At 39.2% G+C, this 17,218-nt stretch overlaps 1 protein-coding gene across 1 annotated transcript; it reads left to right on the forward strand.

Annotated features, from left to right (window-relative positions):
• The first annotated feature begins 186 nt into the window (after positions 1-186).
• Positions 187-5,013, forward strand: LOC104421430 (beta-glucosidase 11). The gene is made up of 13 exons (XM_010033373.3): positions 187-548; positions 658-727; positions 1,467-1,522; positions 1,673-1,748; positions 1,845-1,916; positions 2,043-2,130; positions 2,254-2,512; positions 2,781-2,896; positions 3,154-3,374; positions 3,618-3,670; positions 3,745-3,832; positions 4,220-4,310; positions 4,406-5,013. The coding sequence occupies exons 1-13, from the start codon at positions 408-410 to the stop codon at positions 4,650-4,652; spliced, it is 1,578 nt and encodes a 525-aa protein (XP_010031675.2). The 5' UTR covers positions 187-407; the 3' UTR covers positions 4,653-5,013.
• Positions 5,014-17,218: the final 12,205 nt, after the last annotated feature.

A 17,218-nucleotide genomic window follows, 5' to 3' on the forward strand; every position in this document is an offset into this window, starting at 1 on the left:
TGATTTCGCCAAAGAGTCGACTGCGGTCCAAACGGAAAGAGACGGGCGGATAAATTGTTGCTACGTAATAAATATGCAGGGAGCCAATGAAAGCGATGCCGAAAATTCGAAGGCAAGAGACTTGATAGCAACAAAGGCGCCCAAGTCAAGCGTGGCCTTATGACGAAAGAGACGATAAAACTCTAGAACGATAATGATGTGATTCCTGCAATTCAAATCCGTTACTTCTCTTTTCGACCTCTTACTTTATGGTAATTCCACTTTTGCACAACAACACAAGATCTCCATAAAGAGAGAAGAAAGATAGCTGTTATAACCAGAGGAGAGGCACCACGAGCGTGATAGATGTGCCTGTGGTGAAGTGTGACTCTGATCTCCGAAGAAGACGCAGATACAGGACAGAGAAGATGATGAAGAAATTGGGGTGCTTGTTGCAGCTTGTGGTAGTGGGTCTGGTGATAGCAGAGACGGTCTCTGCTGCTGATGAGTTCAGCAGATACGACTTCCCTCCTGGCTTTGTGTTTGGTGCCGGCACGTCAGCTTATCAGGTCTGTACTTGCTCCCTCTGTTTCAGTGAGTGTGTTTTCGTGTAGAGAGAGAGAGAGAGAGAGAGAGAGAGAGAGGGAGAGTTTTGATTGAAGCTGTGGAATTTTGAAGGTCGAAGGAGCAGCAAATGAGGATGGCAGGACTCCAAGTATAATGGATACCTGGGCCCACTCTGACTCAGGCTAGTTTCTTTCCTGTTATTTTCATATAATGATCTTCTGTCACATGAATTTCAACAGAAGCATGTTGGTTTTTTTTTTTTCAATTTGGGTTACTCCGCCTTTATTTTTTTATGGGCAGGAGAATTTTTTGAATCTTGTTGTGAAGTTTTTCACTCCTGACCTCCTGAGGCCAGGAGAAATACAGTGCTGCAAAGTTAATGTTATGATCAACTTGGGGTCTGAAAATCGATCTTGGGTTTGCCAAATTTAATTGCGCCAAGAGCTTTGGCTCAGAAGATTGCCTAAAACCCTCTATTTGGTAATATTTTGTTATATCAAAGAAATTTCTTGATTATTCAAGAAAAAGTACTCAACTGAGCTCAGCTTTAAGGGAGTCGAGAACATTTCAGGTTGGTTTTTGAAGTTTTTACACTGAACAGTGGAGTGGAATCGTGTAGTAGACTGTCTTTGGGGACTTGAGAAAAGTTGAGTCTTGGGCACAAGAATTTTCTTCACTTTTGTGCTTCAGTTTGGTGGAGTCTGACCAAACTTCGAAGTCCTTATGAAAAACAATGGGCATCTAAAGTAGCTAAATTCTTAAAGCATTTAAAAGCAGTGAAAAGTAAAATAGTTGTCATGATTCTGTAAGCAGGTTCTATGTTTTCATTGCTAGATGCTTGAAAATTCATTAGTAAGCCGGCATAATATATGGGTTTTGTGGTTTTAATTTTGCTAATTATCTGGTTTTCCATCTTGCAGTGATTACAGGCGGAGCAAATGGAGATATCGCCTGTGATCAATATCACAAATACAAGGTACTTACCAGTCATCTCATTAAAATTTGATACCTAGTATTTTCTCACTACTGTTAGATAGTGATCATGAGTGGTAAACAACTAACTTAGATTTACTTCATTTTGGATTAACCCACCATCCCACAATCCTATTTGATGTATGTGATGCAGGAAGACGTCCAATTGATGGCAGAAATGGGCTTAGATGCATACCGGTTTTCCATCTCATGGTCGAGGCTCATTCCAAGTATGACCAAACACCCATTTACTGTAGCTTTTTCTATTCCAAATGGTGCATCTGTTTCTTATCTGTTCTGCCATTTGAGCGTATTTCTTCTTTCAGATGGGAGAGGCTCTGTGAATCCAAAGGGATTGCAGTACTACAACAACCTCATCAATGAACTGATCAGCCATGGTGATAGCCAAAGCTCATTCTACGCATCCTAATGTTATCTTATGCCCCATTTTTTATGCAATTTTCATGTATATTAGAGAAAGAACCACCTCAAATGGACAGTAACAAGTTAATTTTCACATGCAGGGATTGAACCACACGTGACCCTACACCATTTTGATCTGCCACAGGCTCTTGAAGATGAGTATGGAGGATGGATAAGTCGAAATATTGTGTATGATAGCTAGTCCCATCAAGTTTTTCTATTTTCTTCCTTTTCCTTCAATTACAGCTCCATCATATCAAGTGCCGGTAAGAGGAATTGTTATCATCACTGGACTGATTCATGTTGATGCAGGAAAGATTTCGTGGAATATGCAGATGCATGTTTCAAAATATTCGGAGACAGAGTTAAATACTGGACAACCTTCAACGAGGCCAATATTTTCTCGATGGCTGGTTATGACCTTGGATTTCTGCCACCAAATCGTTGTTCTTCTCCATTTGGATACTTTAACTGCACCAGAGGAGATTCATCATTGGAACCATACATGGCAGCTCACAATATCTTAATGTCACATGCATCAGCCACCAGACTGTATCGGAAAAAATACCAGGTAAAAGTTTTTGTGTTTTTGTTTTTTTTTTTTTTAAGCACGGTTGACTGATTTAATGTTAGGGAACTTCCCCTAAGTTGACCTCAGTAGAAGAATCCTGCTTTTGGTTTCAACCATTTCAACCTATATGATGTAATGTAATTCAATGTGACATTATATGGTGGCAACATATCACAGCTTTTGTTTCTCTCATAATGTTAAGGAGAACAAAGTAAAAACAGATAATATATCGTGCCTAATAACCGTTTTGCCGTTTCTGTGTATGCAGAACATACAGAAGGGATACGTAGGGCTTAACCTTCTGAGTTTCTACTCTGTTCCTTTCACAAACAAAACGGAAGACGTCATTGCAGCTCAAAGGTCCAATGAATTTTTCTTGGGTTGGTGAGTGATCGATACACATGTGATCTGTATTTTCTTCTCCTAGAAATCAATCTAACTTGAAATGGGTGTTTGACCACTCAGTTGCATCACCGACAATTATCTATAGATAATTTTGTTTAGGAATGTCTAGTTCGTTAAGTAAATGTGAACCTGCCCTACGGTTTACCTTTGTTTTTCTTCTGGAGAGTGATCCAGCAGTTTGAAGTTATAATCCAGTAGAAATTGAAACTGAGTTTGGTGTTTTATCTTTGTTGCAGGTTTGTGGAACCGCTGGTGTATGGGGACTATCCTGAGGTGATGAAGAAGAATGCAGGATCAAGGCTCCCTTCCTTCACTGCTCTCGAATCTCAAAGGGTCAAGGGTTCATTTGATTTCTTTGCAGTCAATTTCTACAGCTCAAACTATATCAAGGACGATCCGGAAAGCCTGAGCATTGAACCAAGGGACTATAAGGCAGACATGGCTGTAGAGTGGAAATGTACGTGCTCTTTTACCTATACAATCTTCACCCGTAGTGCCGACTTTGTCCAAACACAGTATCTCAATCTCATATTGCTTTTAGCATTGCAGTTTAGTTATAAATGGCCATCTATGCATGCTAAACCTCATTTAATTGAGCACAATGTTTCTTGAGGATTATTGATCAACATTTTACTTACCACAAATTGAAAACTTTTTATCTACTCAAGAGTCTAGTGGCTGACTTTTTCATCCATGGCAGATACGCAAGGAAATGCAATGTCATTTATGAATAGATTTCTGCCTTCGTTTGAGGTAAGATTAAATCGATGCAGTGAACTATCAGTTAACTTTATTGAGAAGTGAAACTGCTGACGCATTTGTTTCAGTTTCCACTTACTCCATGGGGTCTCCAAGGCGTGCTGGAGTTATTCAAGCAAAATTATGGAAACCCTCCCATTTTTATCCATGAAAACGGTCTCTCTCTCTCTCTGCGGGCAGTTAAAATATGATGTTGACTTCCAGCTTCTAACTTAATGTTTGAATGCGATATGAGCAGACTAGTTCAGACCATGAGATCTTTCTTTTCATAGTCAATAAGTTGAAGTAAAAGATAAATAAGCAAACGGTTAAGTCAAGAGTATCAACTTCAATCAAGACATGTCGTAAATTATATTGTCAAAGCATCGTTCAAGGAGACTGGTTTGATAGAGGAGTCAGCCATGGAGAGAAAAGGGCGAAGCCATCGCTTACTGAAAGAATAAGAAATCATATTGTTCCGACATTCTACTCAGGTTTCTGGATTACAATTCTTTTGGTGGAATGTGGTTACACAAGCGGGAACTTTTGGTTGTCTCTTTGCAGGTCAAAGGATGCAGCGAAACACGACGCTTGAGGACTGGCCGAGAATTCATTGTTTGCAAGAGCATATCAGTGTCCTGCTGGATACAGTGAGGTACACATCCTCTATGCATTGAGTTCAACACCGTAACCCCACAACTCAAATGTGCATATTTTTCTGACCTTTCTTCCTCCCTTTGGCCTGTGAAGGAATGGCTCGAATGTGAAAGGCTACTTCACATGGTCCCTCCTAGATGTGTTCGAGCTCTTGGACGGGTACCAGTCAGGCTACGGCCTGTACTACGTGGACCTGGATGACCCTGAGCTGAGAAGGTACCCGAAGCTCTCGGCCAAGTGGTACTCACGCTTCCTGAAGGGAGGGAGCATCACTCTGGACGGTGGCATCGAGCTCGAGGGCAATCGGTCCTCCCTCTCTTCTGCTCAAGCCATGAGGTGAAATTAAATTCCTGGTTCCTTGACGCACAAGTCATTTTCTTGGGTAGCTTCATTCACTATTCAGGTTCAACTCAAGTCAAGTAGCCTGCGAATGTACTCTCTTTTGTCCAGTAGTTTCCTCATATGTACTTCATCATGTTGTTGAGAAGATTTGTGGAGCCGGTGCAAGCTATCAAGTGTGACTGCGGTTCTAAAAGTCAGTCCTAGCATATGGATTATAGATGAATGTACGTAAAAGAATTGCTTTGCAACGTTTTAGTAGGGGCCGTCGAGGGGTTTGTATCATTATATTCATGTTGTTTAGCATCTACATCGATTTCCGAAGTTAGAACGTGTCAAAACCGTATTAGATTCCAAGTCAATCGTCCTCATGCCTTGTCATGCTTAAATTTGCTTACATAATCTCGCGACATAATCTCGCGCCCTCCTTGAATATGATTGTCTTGTCGTAGTCCTAGGCAAGTTTCTAGCGTTCCCCACTTATGGTGAAGCAGAATGTCGTGGATTGCCAAGCTAAAATATGCACTGCGTCGCTTCAACTAGAGCCGTGGATGCACCGCGGGACATGCCGTGTCCCTTATGGACGGCTTTGATTTAGCTGAAGAATTTTTTACAGTCCAAGCAGAAACTGACAGGCCAAAAATGACCGAAGTATTTTCCTCCGCTGTTATAAAGAACGAAAGCGTGCCGATTTTTTCTTACGTATATGCATCGCATGGAGCCAACGACGGTAACGCGCAGGTAAGACGTCCAAGTCCTACGTGGCCTTGGACAAAAAACAAGAAGAAAATCAGAAAAATAATGAGCATCTCTCTGTCTTGCCTGCAATTCAAATCCGTATTCTTTGGCCAGTTTCTAGCGTTCCACGAATATGGTGCTGAAAGAACGTGGGGACAGCTGCTGAGCAAAAAGATGCACGACGTCGCTTCAACAGGAGCCGTGGGTTCGCCTCCGGGCTTGCCTACTCCGTTATGGACGGCTTTGATTTCACCGGAGAATCCCCTGCCGTCAAAACATGTCAACAAGAATAAGGGCATGGCACGGCTCTTTTCTCTAAAGGACGTAGCCTCAATATAACCAGAATTTAGTCCGGCATCAACATATATACATTTGACAAAAGGCATTTGGTTACCATATCCGATCTTTCTATAAACCACCAATATGACATATACATCTCCATAAAACTAACTCATCAACTATGCACAGCTCATGTCCAAAAAGTTCCCGTTACCAAAATGTCCTCCTTGAAACAAACATTCACACTTAATTGCGGCTCGCTGGAAAGCCTGAAAAACAAATAGATAAGAGGAATGAGCTACCATAGCTCGATGAGTAATATATTTCTTTTAAACGGATTGAGAAATCACTATATACATTTAAAACACAACCATAACTCACTTTAAACATAATATATTCATAACACAAATACCCAAGACACCAATGGTCCAGTCCATTGCTCAACTTATAAAAATATGCGTCAATGGTCTATTTCATTGATGTCAATGGTCTATTCCATTAATTAATTTCATCAAACCACATGTTGATAATCCATTTCATCGACCAAACTTAAATCACATATCAATGGTTCACTCAATTGACCAATCCATGCTTAAATGTCTATCTATTGTCATGCGTAATGCTGTGACAAGACGACCAAAATTCCCCCTAGTTAGGTCTTCACTTATTATTAGTCGGTAGCTCGGCCTACAATGATATCCTAGACTAATATGACATAACTACACACCCCTTAGGATTCATAGAGACACTGGCCATTAAGCATCAATCACAAATATCCAATAATCCACAATCAAAATGAGAGTTATTTCATAATTCAGGCACTTGATTTATAAATATCAAATTGTTCCTCAAGAATCACAAACTTTTCAAGATTAAGGGTTTCACAAACTATTTCTAGACAATCATTCAAACTGAAGTTGATGATAACTCTCTCTTTCAAACAACATAATGACAGTAAAAGCTTGATCCTTTTTTTTGAAACAAAAGATACTATTTATCAACTCATAGCATATATAATCCATATTTTTTTTTTTTCAAAATACAAGTTTAAAATATAAAGAAGAAATAGTGCCACTCATATGGGAAAGCCAACACTCGACCATGGCGGTTATTCGAGTCAACGCACTTGAATTCCTAATAAGTGATTGAAAAACAATATCAAAAGAACAAGTAAATGATATTCTAATGAGCGACTCGACTATATTATGTCTATTTGTCAATAAAATGATACCCACATGTCAATGAAAAGCTCGCTTCTAGTGAAAACCTATTATTGTCCACTAAGCTCGGCTCGCGCATTAAACTTCTTCGTGCCATAACTTCCTCCATAAATTTTCATTTCAAGCCAACTTATAATCTTTAGAAAGCCATTTCAACATATTATAAGAAACCCAACTCGGCCTCCTTAATACCTCATAAAAACAACCATAATTCGGCTCAAAAGTTACCGTTTGGAACTTTGTCTAGAATGCGCGCCGAACTTGAAAATTCCGTTCTGGGCAAATCGTAAGCTCAAATTGAGATTTGTAAATTGCATAGATTCATAACATCCTAAATTATCGTGTCTATATAAATATGCTATATGAAAACTCTCTAGTCAAAAGCAGCAACTTATAATCAGCCTAATTCTAAATTCCTAGCCCTAATTTTTGACGATTCCTTTGAATAGACAATTAGAGACTTCGATCACTTACCGGCGTTACAAAACAATGTTAAATCGAGCTGTCAAGGCATTCGAATTGTCACATGCAAAAAAAAAAAAAAAAAAAAAAAAAAAAACTTTCCTTCTACTTCCTCCTTTCTCTTCCATGAGCTCCCCTCCTTTTTGTCTGCATTCTATCCGCTGATTTTTTTTTTAATGATATTTTAGGACTAACTCAAGGATTCAATATCTAAACATAAAATCAACAAAAGGGAATTAGGGGGATTAACAATCCAATTCTTCGAGAGAGAAGCATCTAGGTAGGCTTTAAAGACCTAGTTAACCTCTTGATTGTATATTCTCAGCTCAAAACAAAGGATAACATCTTTGAGTTGGCCCAATAGAGATTTGCAGTCATTGATGACCGATTAAGTAGCCCATAATGGCTCTGCTTGCTCCATTATGAAGTCCATTGTAGATAGGCAATTCGAAGATAACTATGACATCCTAATTTTCGATTTTGTTTTTAACTAAATGAATTGGGATTTTTATTGACGTGCCTATAGCATTTTTCTCTGAGTTGGTCACTCACGAAATAACTAGTTTATCGGGTGAAGCCGTTAAGAAATCTAAATGCGACCAACTTGAGAATTCGATCAGAAATCGACTGCTCGACCGTGCTAATCTGCAAAAGTCAATACGGCACCATTAAAATCGATTAGAGACCGAAGATAGGTCATTTCGACAAATGCATGTAATTAAAGTGTGGGTGATTCCACTTGGTTGCAAAATTCATGTCAAACGGTACTAAACCGATTTTTCTGTCGTTTTCATACTCTATGTCCGTATTTGAAACCTTGAGATTTTTATGACAACCGAGAGTCGCCTATAAGTCGGAGATGCACAATGTAGATCGAAAATTATCAACTACGGGTCAATTGCGCTAAAAATTCCTAAAAACTACCCAAGAAGTTAGGTTACGCTAAAATCATGTCCGGTTGAAATTAACCATGAAATTGAATTTAGTTTCAGGAATTGGACATTCGAGCATGTCACAATTCATTTATAGGACATCATCTCGTCTTTCAGCGAAATTTCATCGAGTTTGAGATTTTTCGAAAAATTGAATTTCAAACATTTCGGAAAAAGAAAAGAATTCGGATGGGAGAGAGAATTGCCATTTTTGCTGTCCAAAATTTGGCTATTTGTGGGAGTAATATGCAAGAAAGTACTAGGGGACCAAGCATTGATGAATTGGATATTTTTGTTTGACTTTCCCCCTCTCTTTAGCTTCTCTCGCACGCCAAGCAGCTTGATCCCCCTCCTTCACGGCTTCGCCTCTTTTTTCATTTCCCTCCCGCATGATTGCTTTTCCCTTTTCACCTCACGCAACTTCACCAGCCCACTTTCCCCTCTGCCCTTGCCGCATGTCATCTCCACTTCATTGCCCCAGCGTCCACTGACCGACCTGACTCCTCCTTGCGTCATCACCCCCACCGAGTCAACCCCAGTAGCACCTCATGAAGCTGACTCCGCCATGCACTTCACCATTTCATCCCTTATCCCAATAGTGACGCCACCACCCGAAGTTGCTCCTTTGTTGTTTCTCCTCACGCACAGCCACCAATCCGCCCAACTGTTCTAGTCACGGCTCGTGACCAACCCCTTGACCGGCCGCCATCCTCACACCAAGTCTAGCTCAACCGAGCCCAACTGCGAATCAGCAAAACTAGCTTGGCCCAAAACTAGAACTGAGCAGCCCAACCGTGGGCCTCGTGGGCTTTCTCAGCCCGGTCCAGCCCTCTTTTGGCGTCGTTGTAGGCCCGAGTCTTGCTCGCCTCTGCGCGTCATTGTCGCCGTGAACTCATTGGTTCACTAAACCGGTGAGTTTACTTTTTAAACCTTAATTAGGAGGTTAATTATGCTTATGAGAGGTTTAGATTAGCCTAAGTAAGATTAGTGTATTTATTTAGCTTGTTTAGTTAATTAGATTAGTTAGATAGGTCAATTAGGTGGTTAGTTATTATAATTAGTTACTTTAGTAGGTTATTATGTAGCTAGGTTGATTAGAGTAACTTAATTAGTTCAATTAGGTGGTTAAATTAGCCTAGGTGGATTAATTAGTAATTTATTTAATTATTTTTTAATTTATTAACTATTTATTAATTAGTGGAAATTATACCGGGATAATCAGTTGTCAGAATTTCGTACTAATTGTCGCGATGCTAGTTTGTACAATTAAGTGTTAAATTGTGTAATTGGATGCTGATTGAGGATTTTTGATTTATTGTTTCAAAAATATGAAATTTTAGTATTTAATTAGAAAAATACCGGGTGTTGGGTTTTGACGCCAAAAATATTTTTAGTACTATATAAAGTCATGGAATTTTAAAATGATGAGATATCGCGCTTTATAGTTCGATTTGACTATGTGTTCACGCACACCTATTTTATCGGGTATTTTTAATATAAAGAAAATATGCTAAGCACATTATTTAAATTGAGACATTTGAGTGCAAATCACGATATCCTTGGCCGAGATTGGATGTGCGTGTGAACGCTATGAGAACCCGTCACCCAATGTGCGTCGGTGGGCGATTCTCCTATGTGGAATGTCCCTGACAACGGATGCCAATCGCAATGGAGGCTGGACCGATGCTCCTATGTGGAATGTTGTCTAGAGGTAGACGTTGCCATGTTTGACGAAGCGAGACAACGCTTGGTTATGCCGGATGACAGCTGACTGTTGAGTCAGCCGTGCCCGTTGGGTTGTAATTAATTGAAACGTTTGACTAAGTAAGATGATCGCGCCTGATTATGGGACAAAATTGTGTGGCACGGAATGTGACGTGTCTTAACGATTTAGCCTTATAATTGGGACCCCTATGATTGATTGATAAATGAGTTGAAGCGTTCTAATTATTGAGTGCATTTACGGTATGCATATATGATATGAGCTGTACTGATGTGCAGGGAGGTGCTGAAACAAGGTAATTCTCATTTGATGTATGCTTAGGCTGCCTCTAGGCAAGCCATAATCAAGCACGCCGACACTTAAGTGCGTAACTTCAAAACTCCGACACTTAAGTGCCACTTTTTTTCGAGTGGGACACTTATGCCACCTCCGGCGACCCTTGGAATCCTACGTGGCAATATTTTATTATTATTTTTTGCCTACGTGGTTCGCTCGGAGCTCCAAATCAAAGATAAAAATTAAAAAAAAAATTAAAAATTAAAAGTTTTAATTTTAAAAATTTTAAAACTTTTTTTAAAAAAGAAAATTTTAAAAATTTTAATTTTAAAAAATTAAAAAATTTTAAAAAATAAGAAAATTTTAAAAATTTTAATTTTAAAAAATTAAAAAATTTTAAAAATAAGAAAATTTTAAAAATTTTAAAAAAAAATTTTAAAAAAAAGAAAATTTTAAAAATTTTTATTTTAAAAATTTTAATTTTAAAAAATTAAAAAATTAAAAAAAAAAAAAAACAAATTTTAAAAATTTTAATTTTAAAAATTTAAAAATTTTAAAAAAATTTTAAAATTTAAAAAATTTTAAAAAAAAATTTTAAAATTTTTTTTTTAAAAAATTAAAAATTTAAGAAAATAATAAAATTTAAAATTTTAATTTTAAAAAATTTTAAAAATTTAAAAAATAATAATAAGAAAATTTAAAAAAAGGGGGGGGAGCGGCGGCGGAGGTGGCGGCGGTGAGGGAGCCGGCGGTGGCGGCAAGGGAGCCGCCCCATTCGGCCTCCCACTCCCCACTTTTTATAATTTTTTTTAATTTTAATTTTTTAAAAATTTTCTTAATTTTTAAAAATTTTAAAATTTTCTTAAATTAAAAAAAAATTAAAATTTTCTTAATTTAAAAAAATTAAATTTTCTTAATTTTTTTAAATTTTTTTTAAATTTTCTTAATTTTTTAAAATTTTTAAATTTTTTTAAATTTTTTTAAATTTTTAAAATTTTTTAAAATTTTCTTAATTTTTTAATTTTTTAATTTTTCTTATTTTTTAAAATTTTAAAAATTTTAACATTTTTAAAATTTTTCTTAATTTTTTAAATTTTTAAATTTTCTTAATTTTTAAATTTTTTTCTTAATTTTTAAAATTTTTCTTAATTTTTAAAATTTTTTTAAATTTTTCTTATTTTTTTTTTAAATTTTTTGAATATTTTAAATCTAATTTAATTAATTTATATACTATTATTTACACATAGACGCGAAACGGCGTCGTTTTGCATTTTCTCCGCCACGTCGCGTGCAAAACGACGCCGTTTGGGACCGAGCTCGCTTCGAAAGTCGCCACGTCAGCCATTTGGCCGGATTTTCGCGGAGTGGCACTTAAGTGTCCCATTTTACTCCGATGATGGCACTTAAGTGTACCATTTTAAAGTTATGGCAAGACTTAAGTGTCGTGCGTCTTGCATGGCACCTGCGTGTCCCGCACTCGCTCTGTATTATTTCTTCCTAGTCAAGGTTTATGGTGTAGGCTTTCTGAGATTTTTATCTCACCCCGTCATGGATTACCAATTTTAGGGCCGTAGCGTGGAGGATCCAGAGCCCAAGGCTGAAGGTTCCAGAGTGTAGATGACCTAGAGATTTCTTTTTGAGTTAGACCTTCTGTGTATAAATCGGATGTGTTTAAAAGTGTGTTTGGTTTAAATCGGTTATCTTGATTTTCTATCCTATGTTTGTTTGTTGTTGTCGTCGTCTGGAGATTGTTTAATTTACTTCCGTATGTGCATAAAAGGAATAGATCGGCGACTAGGGTGTGCAACCGGGACCGGGTTTTACTCGGCTCCCGGTCCGGCCCACCCGGAAAATAGGGTTGGGAATCGATTCCGGTTAAAACGGGCCGGGAACCGGTTCCCAAAACTCGAACCTGTTTAAACCGGTCCGGAACTAGTTCCGAGGGATTACCCACCCGGAACCGGTTCGATCGGACGGTTTGGGAACCGGTTGGAGAATCGGTTTACGCCAAAAACCCTAATTTTATTTCTATCTTTACCCGTAGAGGCGCAGACGCAGAGAACCAGACTTCACTGAGCTCCTCTCCCAAAATCGCGAAGCCAACGCCGTCGTTCCCCTCGTGCTCGCACCACCGCCGCCAAGCTCCTCCTCCACCCCGCCCCGCCCCCGCCCGCCATCACCGTCACTATCGTCATCACCCCGACAACCTCCACTTGCTTGACCCCTTCCTTGCCTCCTCCTCCTCGCTCCAGCCTCTTGTCTTGCCTTCCCCAGAGCCCCCTGCCGCGCCACACCCGCCGCGGGTGTGCTTCGTCGCCAAAATCCGCGCCCTCCACCTCCCACTCCTCTCCTGGTGATTCGAGTCCCACCCCTCCTCGCCCTACGCGGTCGTCTCTGACTTCTTCCTTGGGTGGACCCACCGCTTCGCCCGCGACCGCGGCGTCCCGCGCGTCGTCTTCTCGCCGTCCGGCGCGTTCAGGCTCTCCGTCGCCTTCGCCCTATGGCGGGACCTCCTTCGGCCCGACGAGGAGTCGACGGTCTCGTTCACAAAGCTGCTGAACTGCCCTCGCTTCCCGAAATCACGAAGCTGCTGACCCCCGCCAAGCTCGCACCCGAGCGCCGACGCTGCCTCCGTTCAATCTTGCCATTCCACCTGCTGATGTTGCCTCACCGACGCCCCTGACCCGCAGATCTCACCGCACGCTGTTTCCCGAGCTCCCCCTCGCCGATCTACCGCCGCCCCCTTCGCGAAGCCGCCGCTACCTCGCCGCTCCGCCCGAGCCCCGTTGCCAACGTCCGCTGGTTCGCTCACCACCTCCGGGCGCCACCGCCTCGCGACCGACGCCAAAAGCCGCCGTTCTGCGCGATTTCGTCCTCGCCCCGTCCGTCCAAGCCCTGCACCATAACCTCCCTACTGTTGGGTCCTTCTCTACTCGACGCCCGACAGATTTGCTCCGACGCCCAATAGATCTACTCCGAGCCTACTCCCGAGCGACGCCTCTACCGCCGACAGCCCAGCTCCGCCAGGCCGAGCACTCCGCCGCCGAGGTCGCCCTCAACTCCCTCTCCTCCCGTGGCCCTTCTCACTCCCTCGCCGCTCGTATCCTGGTGAGCTCCCCCAACCACCCCTGCTTTTTTTTTTTTTTTTTGGTTTGGCCAAAACGCCGCAACTCGAGTTTCTATTTCTCGACTCCATCACTTCGATCAAAGATTTCAAGGGATCAGGGCTTGTGATAGGTGGTCAATGCCGCGCATTTCAACGGCTCGTTGCCATTGGGTTTCGCTATTGAGAGTAACTATCGATCAGCTTATCTTTTGTTCCGTCCGATTGCTCTAGAATATAGAACATAAAACTGGTATTGATTTGTGGATTTAATTTTCTCTTCGCTCGTGCGTTGCCATTAATATTATATGTACTTACATTAATGTTATGTTCCTTTTTTTGTACCTGAAGCCAAGTTATGATATTGTCAGAATGTCTTTATTACTCCTTCAGTATTCCAGTGATGGATCTTATTCCAGTGATGGATCTTAGAAGGCTGATACTTTGGTAAGCTATAACTACTTGATGGGAGTGAAGGAGTGATTGTAAAGTGTATTGAATTGACCTTGTTTGTTCCTAGTTGTACATGACTATGGCGACCTCACTGATTTAGTGGTTCATTGACTAGATATTGCTTTAGTGTGAGAGAATCTTTGTTGTTTAATATAAGACAAACTCATTAAGGCTGTCAGATGCTCTAGTGAGAAGTCGTGACTGTATGATGTAGTGCATGTTATAATGGGTAAAAATATGCGGATGGAAACTTTAAGAAAAGACCTTGGGTTTGATGGGTTTCCATTTTAGTGGTGGGTGTTTTTATTATCTTTGTTGCAGCCGAGTCTTACTTCCATTTGGCATTGGATAGCTCTTAAATATCTCTTCCAGAGATGACTTTTCTTTGTGATATGTACTGTTTTAGACCAGGAACATTGTTCATTTAACTATTTGTTTAGCTTGCTTGTCATGAAAATGAAGGTAAGGTTTTGATGCAGTGTTTTATATGTTCATAACCTTTAGATGACAAACCTCTTGGTGGTAAGCCTTGAGAGTTGTAGCCGTGCAATCGTCCAAAGTTGGGCGATTATAAGATAAAAGTGTGAAATACATTATAAACTCCAAGACAAAGCGAGACCTTCCAAGAAAAAATTTACTAAGATAAAAGTGTGAAATATATTATAAATTTGAAAATAAGTAGAAGGAGAAACCTAAGGCTTGGAATCATGCACTAGTTTTAACTATTGTAAGTATGGGTTCCAAAATGTTTGGATCATCTTGAGATTGGAGGCTTCATTTCAGCTTGAAATGGGTGCAATTTCTTCCCGACATTTGTACTTTATAACTTGACATATATGAGGTGTTTTTTAGAGTTTATTTGGATACCGTTGTGTTTGTTCGATGTCGTTGATGCATTGTTTGTGATAACTTTTAGACATAAAAGTGTGAAATATATTATAAATCCAACTACGAATGACTTCTTGGGATGAATGAATTACTTTCTATCTCCAAAGTTATGTTGAGAGATTTGATTTACTATGAAAACTAATATGTTTTTGTGGAATCCTAATGTTATATATATATATATATATTTTTCAGTTTTCAGTTAATGGATCAAGATAAAGACATATCAATAGAAGTAGAGGGGCATGATGAAATAAGTCCACTCATGGAATTGCCATTCCATGGAGCTAATGAAGTGGAATATGCAACCATGGGCGCGACAAACAAGGTGAGGGTACCTAACTCTCATATTGCTTCGGGTAAAAAGCAAGCTAATCAATCAGATTGTTGGGATCATTTTTCGAGAATTATAGATGAGAAAACACAGAAAACAGTTAAGATGAAATGCATTCATTGCGGGATGGATTATGTGTATAATGTTGATCATGTAACCTCTACTATGTGGAAGCACTTGAGAAAGTGCAAAAAGTATCCTCGCACAGATAAAAAGCAAATGTTGTTTGCATCACGTGACAAAAGTGTAGTTGGCGAGGTTGGGGAAAATACTACTAGTGATAGTGTCTTAACGACATGGAAGTTTGATCAAGAACGTTGTAGGCATATGTTTGCTCGAATGATTATTATTGATAAGCAGCCATTTTCCATGGTTGAGTATGTTGGTTTTCGGGATTTTGTTACTGAATTACAACCTCTTTTCCATCATCTTTCACGATTTATAATGGCAAGAGATTGTATGAAGTTATATCTGAGTGAAAGGACTTGTTTGAAAGCTTACTTTGGTAAGCTTAAATCTAGAATTGCACTCACAATGGATATGTGGAGTTCCATTCAAAACTTGAACTATTTGTGTCTTACTGTACATTATATTGATGAAAATTGACAGTTGCAAAAAAGAATAATCAATTTTGTGATGATGCATAGTCACAAGGATAAGGAGATTGGTAAAATGGTGGGGAAATGCATTTATGATTGGGGAATAGAAAGGAAGGTGGAAGGTGTCCACAATAATAGTGGATAATGCAAGTTCAAATGAATTTTCAGAAGAATGATTTTTGATTTTGAATGGTGATGCTTTACATATGAGATGCACTGCTCATATACTTAACTTGATAGTAAGAGACGGATTGAATGAGGTGCGTGATTATATTGCACGCATCCGAAACATGGTTAGGTATGTGAGGAGTTCTTCGGCTAGAGTTAAGACTTTCGAAGGTTGCATTGAGAGTGAGAGGATTGCATATAATGGTTCGGTCTGTCTTGATGTTGCCACTAGATGGAACTCCACTTACATGATGTTAGACACCGCCATAAAGTTTAAGAAAGCTTTTAAAAGAATGGAAGAAGAAGATTTATATTTCTTAAGGGAAATTGACAATGATCCTCCTAAAGATGAAGATTGAGAAAATGCCATCATTCTTTCTAAATTTCTGAGACAGTTTTATGATGCAACCAAAAGGATGTCGGGTAGTTCATATGTTACTTCAAATCATTATTTTGAGTAGATAGCTAAGTTGTACAAGTATTTGAATAATGTGGCGAATTCTTTAGACCCAAAGCTTTAAGCTATGGGTTTAAAAATGAAAGAGAAGTTTGACAAGTATTATGGGAGTTTGGATAAAGTTAATATGATGGCATTGATTGCGATTGCATTGGATCCTACAAAGAAGTTGAACTATGTAAAGTTTTGTTTTGAACAAATCTATGATGATGAAGCAAAAATTGATGAGATGCGTGATAAGGTGAAGGTCGCCTTGGAGAATTTGTATAAATCTTATGGCAATCTTTTGTTGGCTCTTCTAGTAAAGGAAAATTTGGTGATTCAAGTGTGAGTAACAGTAGTAGTGCTTCTAATGTTGATATTGATGACAATGATTGTGAATTCGATGCTTGGCACAAAAGCTTTCTCCATGCAAAGAAAAAAGTGTTGGATGAAAGCAAATCTGAGCTTGATCGGTATCTTGAAGCTGAAAGTGAAGATATCCTTACTATTGATCTTTTGATGTGGTGGAAGATTACTGAGTCAAAATATGAAATCGTATCTTTGATGGCTCGAGATGTTTTGTCTATTCCCGTGACTATCGTTGCTTCAGAGTCGGCTTTTAATACATCGGAATGTGTACTTGATGGCTTTCGAAGTTCTTTGACTTCTAGAGTGGTGGAAGGTTTAATTTGTACTCAAGATTAGTTGAGAGCTGTTTGCATGCCAATTAATGTTGAAGAGTGCATCGAGAATGCGGAACAATTTGAGGCGGGTAAGTTATATATATTTCTTTGTATTTTGTAATTCATTCGCATAACTATCTATTAAGTGCATGCCTTATTTAATCTCTCTTTTTTTCTTTTTTCTTTTTTATAGATTTGGATTGTCTTACCAAGGACATTATCATTGGAAAATAAACTTCATTTTGCCGAAACTACAATTTTGTGGTAAGTAAA

Source organism: Eucalyptus grandis, chromosome 10 (genome assembly GCF_016545825.1).
Source record: "Eucalyptus grandis isolate ANBG69807.140 chromosome 10, ASM1654582v1, whole genome shotgun sequence".
Taxonomy (NCBI): Eukaryota; Viridiplantae; Streptophyta; class Magnoliopsida; order Myrtales; family Myrtaceae; genus Eucalyptus; species Eucalyptus grandis.